Source organism: Salvelinus namaycush, chromosome 24 (assembly GCF_016432855.1).
Source record: "Salvelinus namaycush isolate Seneca chromosome 24, SaNama_1.0, whole genome shotgun sequence".
Classification (NCBI taxonomy): Eukaryota; Metazoa; Chordata; class Actinopteri; order Salmoniformes; family Salmonidae; genus Salvelinus; species Salvelinus namaycush.
The window spans coordinates 32,762,162-32,774,546 of NC_052330.1; the positions used below are offsets into that span (position 1 = coordinate 32,762,162).

The 12,385-nt window shown below is 49.7% G+C and overlaps 1 protein-coding gene across 1 annotated transcript in view; it reads right to left on the reverse strand.

Moving 5' to 3' along the window:
- Positions 1 to 6,210: 6,210 nt before the first annotated feature.
- LOC120019398 (thyrotropin receptor-like) overlaps positions 6,211 to 12,385 on the reverse strand; it is a 43,018-nt gene continuing 36,843 nt past the window's right edge. Inside the window, exons 9-11 of the mRNA XM_038962687.1 lie at positions 11,587 to 11,775; positions 6,519 to 6,667; positions 6,211 to 6,365 (exon numbers count right to left, since the gene is read on the reverse strand). Coding sequence (XP_038818615.1) covers positions 6,211 to 6,365; positions 6,519 to 6,667; positions 11,587 to 11,775 — 493 coding nt within the window. The remainder of the gene's footprint in view (positions 6,366 to 6,518; positions 6,668 to 11,586; positions 11,776 to 12,385) is intronic.

A 12,385-nucleotide genomic window follows, 5' to 3' on the forward strand; every position in this document is an offset into this window, starting at 1 on the left:
CCCATCCCTAGTGTCTGGTCACACTCCCATCCCTAGTGTCTGGTCACACTCCCATCCCTAGTGTCTGGTCACACTCCCATCCCTAGTGTCTGGTCACACTCCCATCCCTAGTGTCTGCTCACACTCCCGTCCCCAGTGTCTACATGCTCACACTCCCATCCCTAGTGTCTGGTCACACTCCCATCCCTAGTGTCTGGTCACACTCCCATCCCTAGTGTCTGGTCACACTCCCGTCCCCAGTGTCTACATGCTCACACTCCCATCCCTAGTGTCTGGTCACACTCCCATCCCTAGTGTCTGGTCACACTCCCATCCCTAGTGTCTGGTCACACTCCCATCCCTAGTGTCTGCTCACACTCCCGTCCCCAGTGTCTACATGCTCACACTCCCATCCCTAGTGTCTGGTCACACTCCCATCCCTAGTGTCTGGTCACACTCCCATCCCTAGTGCCTGGTCACACTCCCATCCCTAGTGTCCGGTCACACTCCCATCCCTAGTGCCTGGTCACACTCCCATCCCTAGTGCCTGGTCACACTCCCATCCCTAGTGCCTGGTCACACTCCCATCCCTAGTGCCTGGTCACACTCCCATCCCTAGTGTCTGGTCACACTCCCATCCCTAGTGCCTGGTCACACTCCCATCCCTAGTGTCTGCTCACACTCCCGTCCCCAGTGTCTACATGGTCACACTCCCATCCCTAGTGTCTACATGGTCACACTCCCATCCCTAGTGTCTGGTCACACTCCCATCCCTAGTGTCTGGTCACACTCCCATCCCTAGTGTCTGGTCACACTCCCATCCCTAGTGTCTGGTCACACTCCCATCCCTAGTGTCTGGTCACACTCCCATCCCTAGTGTCTGGTCACACTCCCATCCCTAGTGTCTGGTCACACTCCCATCCCTAGTGTCCGGTCACACTCCCATCCCTAGTGTCCGGTCACACTCCCATCCCTAGTGTCCGGTCACACTCCCATCCCTAGTGCCTGGTCACATTCCCATCCCTAGTGTCTGGTCACACTCCCATCCCTAGTGTCTGGTCACACTCCCATCCCTAGTGTCTGGTCACACTCCCATCCCTAGTGTCCGGTCACACTCCCATCCCTAGTGTCTGGTCACACTCCCATCCCTAGTGTCTGGTCACACTCCCATCCCTAGTGTCTGGTCACACTCCCATCCCTAGTGTCTGCTCACACTCCCGTCCCCAGTGTCTACATGCTCACACTCCCATCCCTAGTGTCTGCTCACACTCCCGTCCCCAGTGTCTACATGCTCACACTCCCATCCCTAGTGTCTGGTCACACTCCCATCCCTAGTGTCTGGTCACACTCCCATCCCTAGTGTCTGGTCACACTCCCATCCCTAGTGTCTGGTCACACTCCCATCCCTAGTGTCTGCTCACACTCCCGTCCCCAGTGTCTACATGCTCACACTCCCATCCCTAGTGTCTGGTCACACTCCCATCCCTAGTGTCCGGTCACACTCCCATCCCTAGTGTCTGGTCACACTCCCATCCCTAGTGTCTGGTCACGCTCCCATCCCTAGTGTCTGGTCACACTCCCATCCCTAGTGTCTGCTCACACTCCCGTCCCCAGTGTCTACATGCTCACACTCCCATCCCTAGTGTCTGCTCACACTCCCGTCCCCAGTGTCTACATGCTCACACTCCCATCCCTAGTGTCTGGTCACACTCCCATCCCTAGTGTCTGGTCACACTCCCATCCCTAGTGTCTGGTCACACTCCCATCCCTAGTGTCTGGTCACACTCCCATCCCTAGTGTCTGCTCACACTCCCGTCCCCAGTGTCTACATGCTCACACTCCCATCCCTAGTGTCTGGTCACACTCCCATCCCTAGTGTCTGGTCACACTCCCATCCCTAGTGTCTGGTCACACTCCCATCCCTAGTGTCTGGTCACACTCCCATCCCTAGTGTCTGCTCACACTCCCGTCCCCAGTGTCTACATGCTCACACTCCCATCCCTAGTGTCTGGTCACACTCCCATCCCTAGTGTCCGGTCACACTCCCATCCCTAGTGTCTGGTCACACTCCCATCCCTAGTGTCTGGTCACACTCCCATCCCTAGTGTCTGGTCACGCTCCCATCCCTAGTGTCTGGTCACGCTCCCATCCCTAGTGTCTGGTCACACTCCCATCCCTAGTGTCTGCTCACACTCCCGTCCCCAGTGTCTACATGCTCACACTCCCATCCCTAGTGTCTGCTCACACTCCCGTCCCCAGTGTCTACATGCTCACACTCCCATCCCTAGTGTCTGGTCACACTCCCATCCCTAGTGTCTGGTCACACTCCCATCCCTAGTGTCTGGTCACACTCCCATCCCTAGTGTCTGCTCACACTCCCGTCCCCAGTGTCTACATGCTCACACTCCCATCCCTAGTGTCTGGTCACACTCCCATCCCTAGTGTCTGGTCACACTCCCATCCCTAGTGCCTGGTCACACTCCCATCCCTAGTGTCCGGTCACACTCCCATCCCTAGTGCCTGGTCACACTCCCATCCCTAGTGCCTGGTCACACTCCCATCCCTAGTGCCTGGTCACACTCCCATCCCTAGTGCCTGGTCACACTCCCATCCCTAGTGTCTGGTCACACTCCCATCCCTAGTGCCTGGTCACACTCCCATCCCTAGTGTCTGGTCACACTCCCATCCCTAGTGCCTGGTCACACTCCCATCCCTAGTGTCTGGTCACACTCCCATCCCTAGTGTCTGGTCACACTCCCATCCCTAGTGCCTGGTCACACTCCCATCCCTAGTGCCTGGTCACACTCCCATCCCTAGTGCCTGGTCACACTCCCATCCCTAGTGCCTGGTCACACTCCCATCCCTAGTGCCTGGTCACACTCCCATCCCTAGTGTCTGGTCACACTCCCATCCCTAGTGTCTGCTCACACTCCCATCCCTAGTGTCTGCTCACACTCCCATCCCTAGTGCCTGGTCACACTCCCATCCCTAGTGCCTGGTCACACTCCCATCCCTAGTGTCTGGTCACACTCCCATCCCTAGTGCCTGGTCACACTCCCATCCCTAGTGCCTGGTCACACTCCCGTCCCTAGTGCCTGGTCACACTCCCGTCCCTAGTGCCTGGTCACACTCCCGTCCCTAGTGCCTGGTCACACCCAGTGCCTGGTCACACTCCCGTCCCCAGTGCCTGGTCACACTCCCATCCCCAGTGCCTGGTCACACTCCCATCCCCAGTGCCTGGTCACACTCCCATCCCCAGTGCCTGGTCACACTCCCATCCCCAGTGCCTGGTCACACTCCCATCCCCAGTGCCTGGTCACACTCCCATCCCTAGTGCCTGGTCACACTCCCATCCCTAGTGCCTGGTCACACTCCCATCCCTAGTGCCTGGTCACACTCCCGTCCCTAGTGCCTGGTCACACTCCCGTCCCTAGTGTCTGGTCACACTCCCGTCCCTAGTGCCTGGTCACACTCCCGTCCCTAGTGCCTGGTCACACTCCCGTCCCTAGTGCCTGGTCACACTCCCGTCCCTAGTGCCTGGTCACACTCCCGTCCCTAGTGCCTGGTCACACTCCCGTCCCTAGTGCCTGGTCACACTCCCGTCCCTAGTGCCTGGTCACACTCCCGTCCCTAGTGCCTGGTCACACTCCCGTCCCTAGTGCCTGGTCACACTCCCGTCCCTAGTGCCTGGTCACACTCCCGTCCCTAGTGCCTGGTCACACTCCCGTCCCTAGTGCCTGGTCACACTCCCGTCCCTAGTGCCTGGTCACACTCCCGTCCCTAGTGCCTGGTCACACTCCCGTCCCTAGTGCCTGGTCACACTCCCATCCCTAGTGCCTGGTCACACTCCCATCCCTAGTGCCTGGTCACACTCCCATCCCTAGTGCCTGGTCACACTCCCATCCCTAGTGCCTGGTCACACTCCCATCCCTAGTGCCTGGTCACACTCCCATCCCTAGTGCCTGGTCACACTCCCATCCCTAGTGCCTGGTCACACTCCCATCCCTAGTGCCTGGTCACACTCCCATCCCTAGTGCCTGGTCACACTCCCATCCCTAGTGTCTGGTCACACTCCCATCCCTAGTGCCTGGTCACACTCCCATCCCTAGTGCCTGGTCACACTCCCATCCCTAGTGCCTGGTCACACTCCCATCCCTAGTGCCTGGTCACACTCCCATCCCTAGTGCCTGGTCACACTCCCATCCCTAGTGTCTGGTCACACTCCCATCCCTAGTGCCTGGTCACACTCCCATCCCTAGTGCCTGGTCACACTCCCATCCCTAGTGACTGGTCACACTCCCATCCCTAGTGCCTGGTCACACTCCCATCCCTAGTGCCTGGTCACACTCCCATCCCTAGTGCCTGGTCACACTCCCATCCCTAGTGCCTGGTCACACTCCCATCCCTAGTGCCTGGTCACACTCCCATCCCTAGTGCCTGGTCACACTCCCATCCCTAGTGCCTGGTCACACTCCCATCCCTAGTGCCTGGTCACACTCCCATCCCTAGTGCCTGGTCACACTCCCATCCCTAGTGCCTGGTCACACTCCCATCCCTAGTGCCTGGTCACACTCCCATCCCTAGTGCCTGGTCACACTCCCATCCCTAGTGCCTGGTCACACTCCCATCCCTAGTGTTTGGTCACACTCCCATCCCTAGTGCCTGGTCACACTCCCATCCCTAGTGCCTGGTCACACTCCCATCCCTAGTGCCTGGTCACACTCCCATCCCTAGTGCCTGGTCACACTCCCATCCCTAGTGCCTGGTCACACTCCCATCCCTAGTGTCTGGTCACACTCCCATCCCTAGTGCCTGGTCACACTCCCATCCCTAGTGCCTGGTCACACTCCCATCCCTAGTGTCTGGTCACACTCCCATCCCTAGTGCCTGGTCACACTCCCATCCCTAGTGCCTGGTCACACTCCCATCCCTAGTGCCTGGTCACACTCCCATCCCTAGTGCCCTAGTGTCTGCTCACACTCCCATCCCTAGTGTCTGCTCACACTCCCATCCCTAGTGTCTGGTCACACTCCCATCCCTAGTGCCTGGTCACACTCCCATCCCTAGTGCCTGGTCACACTCCCATCCCTAGTGCCTGGTCACACTCCCATCCCTAGTGCCTGGTCACACTCCCATCCCTAGTGCCTGGTCACACTCCCATCCCTAGAGCCTGGTCACACTCCCATCCCTAGTGCCTGGTCACACTCCCATCCCTAGTGCCTGGTCACACTCCCATCCCTAGTGCCTGGTCACACTCCCATCCCTAGTGCCTGGTCACACTCCCATCCCTAGTGTCTGGTCACACTCCCATCCCTAGTGCCTGGTCACACTCCCATCCCTAGTGCCTGGTCACACTCCCATCCCTAGTGCCTGGTCACACTCCCATCCCTAGTGCCTGGTCACACTCCCATCCCTAGTGCCTGGTCACACTCCCATCCCTAGTGTCTGGTCACACTCCCATCCCTAGTGTCTGGTCACACTCCCATCCCTAGTGCCTGGTCACACTCCCATCCCTAGTGTCTGGTCACACTCCCATCCCTAGTGCCTGGTCACACTCCCATCCCTAGTGCCTGGTCACACTCCCATCCCTAGTGTCTGCATTATTGTTTGCCATTTGGCCTTAAATTGTGTTAATGATGGCGGATTGATTGCTTTCCAAGTTTTTAAGTATACGTATCTCACTACACCCCCATATGTCATGTCTTGACATTTGCAGACAGAATAAAAGTTTATATTGTAATACTTCTGACAGACAACTTTCTAGCTCCACCCACAACTTCCAGCGCCTATAGCATTCCCAGAAAGCATGGATCACACTAGTTGTACACTTACGACATTTTTTTATTTTGTCTCTTGTATAATATATTCTAAACATTAGTTTATACTAGATTAAGCGTACATTTTCCTTAACTGTAATTTGGTTACATATGCTTCAACTGTCTGTCCATCTTGTGCCAACATCAGTTTTTTTAAAGTCCTGGTTCCAATAGTTCATATTTGTTTCTAAGAGATTGTCAGTTGGATATGCTCTCTGCAAGGTTTTGTATATCTTACCTATCATATGAACATCCTTTTCTGACTCAAATATGATTCCCTCAAGGTCGCTCTGATGTCCAAAAGATTTCACATCGAAATGTAGTGATGTGTAACTGTTAAGTACTAAATATACTAATGATATCAATACTAGCAACCCTCCGGTTTCCGGCCCAATCCCCAACAGATTTTCCCCAGTCAGTGCTGGGATTCAAACAGGTCATCCTCTCTTACCTTCAGCGTCTCCCCGAAGCCCACGTCATCGTCCGGCTGCCCGCCGAAGTAGGCGTGGTAGTTGAGGCTGCTGTGGAAGTCTCTCCAGGGGTCTCCCTGGGTATCTTTGAACACACCATCTCTGAAGCCCCCCTCACTGGACTCCTGGTCAGCTGTGTCTGCAGTGGGGTCTCCCTGGGTATCTTTGAACACACCATCTCTGAAGCCCCCCTCACTGGACTCCTGGTCAGCTGTGTCTGCAGTGGGGTCTCCCTGGGTATCTTTGAACACACCATCTCTGAAGCCCCCCTCACTGGACTGCTGGTCAGCTGTGTCTGCAGTGGGGTCTCCCTGGAGTGATGGGACTGTGAGACGACCTACGGACCTCTTCTGCTGCTGGTCGTAGAATGCTGTCAGGTTACAGATGATGTACTCCAGGTATCTGCAATATCCAGGCCGGGTTACTGAAAAAGCCTTTTCTGACACGCGTGACTTTGACGAAGGGCTATCTGAATACAGTTTGATTGAGATCAAATTTGATTGATAGATGAATGTGTTTTTGTGTGCAATAATTATTTTAAGTGAAAGAATCAGTTGAGTATGTGACAGACATTGTAAGTTGCAACATTAAATGGTGAATGTCGGTAAGTTCAAGTTGAGTGAAAACAAATAAATGCAAAATACCTCTTCATACACTCCTGGGTCCGGCAATCATATTAATTATATACCCAGTTAAATAAGAAAACCGTATGAATATTTTAAGAGGGTCATTAGTCTTGCTCAGACGTTGGTCTTCCTACAATAACAGTGTTGACTGACAGTAATTACAGATGCATAATAAAAAAGTATAGGTAAACGCGTCGAGTTGAATTCACGCCAACATCCACACTGAAGAAGTACAGCTGTGCCATCCAACAGCCATTAATCATACTGTAACTGTATTCAATGCACAATACAGTACAGTACCAGGGTTGGTAAGGCTACAATACACACTACAGTACAGTACCAGGGTTGGTAAGGCTACAATACACACCACACTACAGTACAGTACCAGGGTTGGTAAGGCTACAATACACACCACACTACAGTACAGTACCAGGGTTGGTAAGGCTACAATACACACTACAGTACAGTACAGTACCAGGGTTGGTAAGCCTACAATGCACAGTACAGTACAGTACCAGGGTTGGTAAGCCTACAATGCACACTACAGTACAGTACCAGGGTTGGTAAGCCTACAATACACACCACACTACAGTACAGTACCAGGGTTGGTAAGGCTACAATACACACCACACTACAGTACAGTACCAGGGTTGGTAAGGCTACAATACACACCACACTACAGTACAGTACCAGGGTTGGTAAGGCTACAATACACACTACAGTACAGTACCAGGGTTGGTAAGCCTACAATACACACTACAGTACAGTACCAGGGTTGGTAAGGCTACAATACACACCACACTACAGTACAGTACCAGGGTTGGTAAGCCTACAATACACACTACAGTACAGTACCAGGGTTGGTAAGGCTACAATACACACTACAGTACAGTACAGTACCAGGGTTGGTAAGGCTACAATACACACCACACTACAGTACATTACCAGGGTTGGTAAGGCTACAATACACACCACACTACAGTACAGTACCAGGGTTGGTAAGCCTACAATACACACTACAGTACAGTACCAGGGTTGGTAAGGCTACAATACACACTACAGTACAGTACCAGGGTTGGTAAGGCTACAATACACACTACAGTACATTACCAGGGTTGGTAAGCCTACAATACACACTACAGTACAGTACCAGGGTTGGTAAGGCTACAATACACACTACAGTACAGTACAGTACCAGGGTTGGTAAGGCTACAATACACACCACACTACAGTACAGTACCAGGGTTGGTAAGGCTACAATACACACCACACTACAGTACAGTACCAGGGTTGGTAAGGCTACAATACACACTACAGTACAGTACAGTACCAGGGTTGGTAAGGCTACAATACACACTACAGTACAGTACCAGGGTTGGTAAGCCTACAATACACACTACACTACAGTACAGTACCAGGGTTGGTAAGGCTACAATACACACTACACTACAGTACAGTACCAGGGTTGGTAAGGCTACAATACACACCACACTACAGTACAGTACCAGGGTTGGTAAGGCTACAATACACACCACACTACAGTACAGTACCAGGGTTGGTAAGGCTACAATACACACTACAGTACAGTACCAGGGTTGGTAAGGCTACAATACACACTACAGTACAGTACCAGGGTTGGTAAGGCTACAATACACACTACAGTACAGTACAGTACCAGGGTTGGTAAGGCTACAATACACACCACACTACAGTACAGTACCAGGGTTGGTAAGGCTACAATACACACTACAGTACAGTACCAGGGTTGGTAAGGCTACAATACACACTACAGTACAGTACCAGGGTTGGTAAGGCTACAATACACACTACACTACAGTACAGTACCAGGGTTGGTAAGGCTACAATACACAACACACTACAGTACAGTACCAGGGTTGGTAAGCCTACAATACACACCACACTACAGTACAGTACCAGGGTTGGTAAGGCTACAATACACACTACAGTACAGTACCAGGGTTGGTAAGCCTACAATACACACTACAGTACAGTACCAGGGTTGGTAAGGCTACAATACACACTACAGTACAGTACCAGGGTTGGTAAGGCTACAATACACACCACACTACAGTACAGTACCAGGGTTGGTAAGGCTACAATACACACTACAGTACAGTACCAGGGTTGGTAAGCCTACAATACACACCACACTACAGTACAGTACCAGGGTTGGTAAGGCTACAATACACACTACAGTACACTACAGTACCAGGGTTGGTAAGGCTACAATACACACCACACTACAGTACAGTACCAGGGTTGGTAAGCCTACAATACACACCACACTACACTACAGTACCAGGGTTGGTAAGGCTACAATACACACCACACTACAGTACAGTACCAGGGTTGGTAAGCCTACAATACACACTACAGTACAGTACCAGGGTTGGTAAGGCTACAATACACACCACACTACAGTACAGTACCAGGGTTGGTAAGGCTACAATACACACCACACTACAGTACAGTACCAGGGTTGGTAAGCCTACAATACACACCACACTACAGTACCAGGGTTGGTAAGCCTACAATACACACTACAGTACAGTACCAGGGTTGGTAAGCCTACAATACACACTACAGTACATTACCAGGGTTGGTAAGCCTACAATACACACTACAGTACAGTACCAGGGTTGGTAAGGCTACAATACACACTACAGTACAGTACCAGGGTTGGTAAGGCTACAATACACACTACAGTACAGTACAGTACCAGGGTTGGTAAGGCTACAATACACACTACAGTACAGTACAGTACCAGGGTTGGTAAGGCTACAATACACACTACACTACAGTACCAGGGTTGGTAAGGCTACAATACACACCACACCACACTACAGTACCAGGGTTGGTAAGGCTACAATACACACTACAGTACAGTACAGTACCAGGGTTGGTAAGGCTACAATACACACTACAGTACAGTACAGTACCAGGGTTGGTAAGGCTACAATACACACTACACTACAGTACAGTACCAGGGTTGGTAAGCCTACAATACACACTACAGTACATTACCAGGGTTGGTAAGCCTACAATACACACTACACTACAGTACAGTACCAGGGTTGGTAAGCCTACAATGCACACTACAGTACAGTACAGTACCAGGGTTGGTAAGCCTACAATACACACTACAGTACATTACCAGGGTTGGTAAGCCTACAATACACACTACACTACAGTACAGTACCAGGGTTGGTAAGCCTACAATGCACACTACACTACAGTACAGTACCAGGGTTGGTAAGGCTACAATACACACTACAGTACAGTACCAGGGTTGGTAAGGCTACAATACACACTACAGTACAGTACCAGGGTTGGTAAGGCTACAATACACACCACACTACAGTACAGTACCAGGGTTGGTAAGGCTACAATACACAGTACAGTACAGTACCAGGGTTGGTAAGGCTACAATACACACTACACTACAGTACAGTACCAGGGTTGGTAAGCCTACAATACACACCACACTACAGTACAGTACCAGGTTTGGTAAGGCTACAATACACACTACAGTACAGTACCAGGGTTGGTAAGCCTACAATACACACTACAGTACAGTACCAGGGTTGGTAAGGCTACAATACACACTACAGTACAGTACCAGGGTTGGTAAGCCTACAATACACACTACAGTACAGTACCAGGGTTGGTAAGGCTACTTCACTCTATAAGTTTCTTTTCATTTACCAAACCATCATCATCATCAGGCTTACCGGTTTACAGTTTAAAGATCCAAGTGTTATTTATTTACAAACTCCTAGACAGAATAACAAATTACCATGTGTTAACCACACAAACAGCAACTCAACAAAAACATCACCAAACACAAGTTGCAAGCCTTTCTAACCTGGTCCCAGATCTGTTCGTGCTGTATAGTCAATTTATATGGTTGTTGTCATGTTTGGAATGACAATGACCATAGTTGTTGGCAAGAAAGCACAAACAGGTCTGGGACCAGGCTAAGGCTTTTCACATCTCCCATATAAACGAACTCACGTAGAATTAGGAAATAGAATGGACATGAACCTTTTTATGACGGTATAAAAAGGTCAGCCATTTTGGTAAGGGAGTTGGTCACTCAGTGCTGTGATAAGATATTGTGTAAAACAATGAATTTGAAGATGATCTGCACAGTAAGTTTATTAGCTAGCTAGCCAGTTTTACTACAATGATTCCGTGCATTTTCAAATTAACTGCCAATATGCCAACATTCCATACAAACAATGCAGTCGAGCCACCGACGACAGGACTTAGACAAGTTGTAAATGCAACAAGTACTGATCTTGTATCATATAATAACACTTCCCAAGAAAACTCAAATGTAGACATTTATGGTCTGTTAACATAATATGTAAAAACTATATCGTTTATAAAGGTTAAATACAAATGTTCTGTATGAATAGCCTCTAAAATAGATTATATGGATTATAAATATATTTTAGACTAAAATATAAAACATTTATAATCCATATAATATATTTTAGAGGTTATTCAAATAGAACTGTATTTGTTATATGCGCCTAATACAACAGAGAAATGCTTACTTTCTATTTACACACAACATTTGTATACTTTGTATGGCTTTAATTCAAATAGCCTCTAAAATGTATGACATAGCCTGTCTAGTAATTGAATAGAATCTCTATTCTAACTCACCCTCGTTTCTTCTTGAGGTTCTTGAAGCCGCAGCAGTGAGAGGGGTAGGTGAGGTCAGCGGTGGTCAGGTGTTTGAAGGTTTTGATTGGCGGAAGCTTCTTGAGGTTCCAGGCGCTGCGGGCCATCAGCACCCTGAGAGACTCCAGCCCTGCCGTGGGGAGGGACGACACGGCCGTCAGGGACACATCACTGTTAGGGAAGACAGACATGACAGCTGGAGGTTACTGAGGGCTCATAAAGGGGGTCCTGACTAGAGGTCGACCGATTATGATTTTTCAACGCCGATACCGATACCGACTATTGGAGGACCAAAAATGTCACCTTTATTTAACCAGGTAGAAAAAAGTCCGATACCGATTAATCGGCCGATTTTTATAAATATTTGTAATAATGACAATTACAACAATACTGAATGAACACTTTTATTTTAACTTAATATAATACATAATAAAATCAATTTAGTCTCAAATAAATAATTAAACATGTTCAATTTGGATTAAATATTGCAGAAACACAGTGTTGGAGAAGAAAGTAAAAGTGCAATATGTGCCATGTAAAAAAGCTAACGTTTAATAAGTTCCTTGCTCAGAACATGAGAACATATGAAAGCTGGTGGTTCCTTTTAACATGAGTCTTCAATATTCCCAGGTAAGAAGTTTTAAGTTGTAGTCATTATAGGAATTATAGGACTATTTCTCTCTATACCATTTGTATTTCATATATCTTTGACTATTGGATGTTCTCATAGGCACTATAGTATTGCCAGCTTAATCTCGGGAGTTGATAGGCTTGAAGTCAT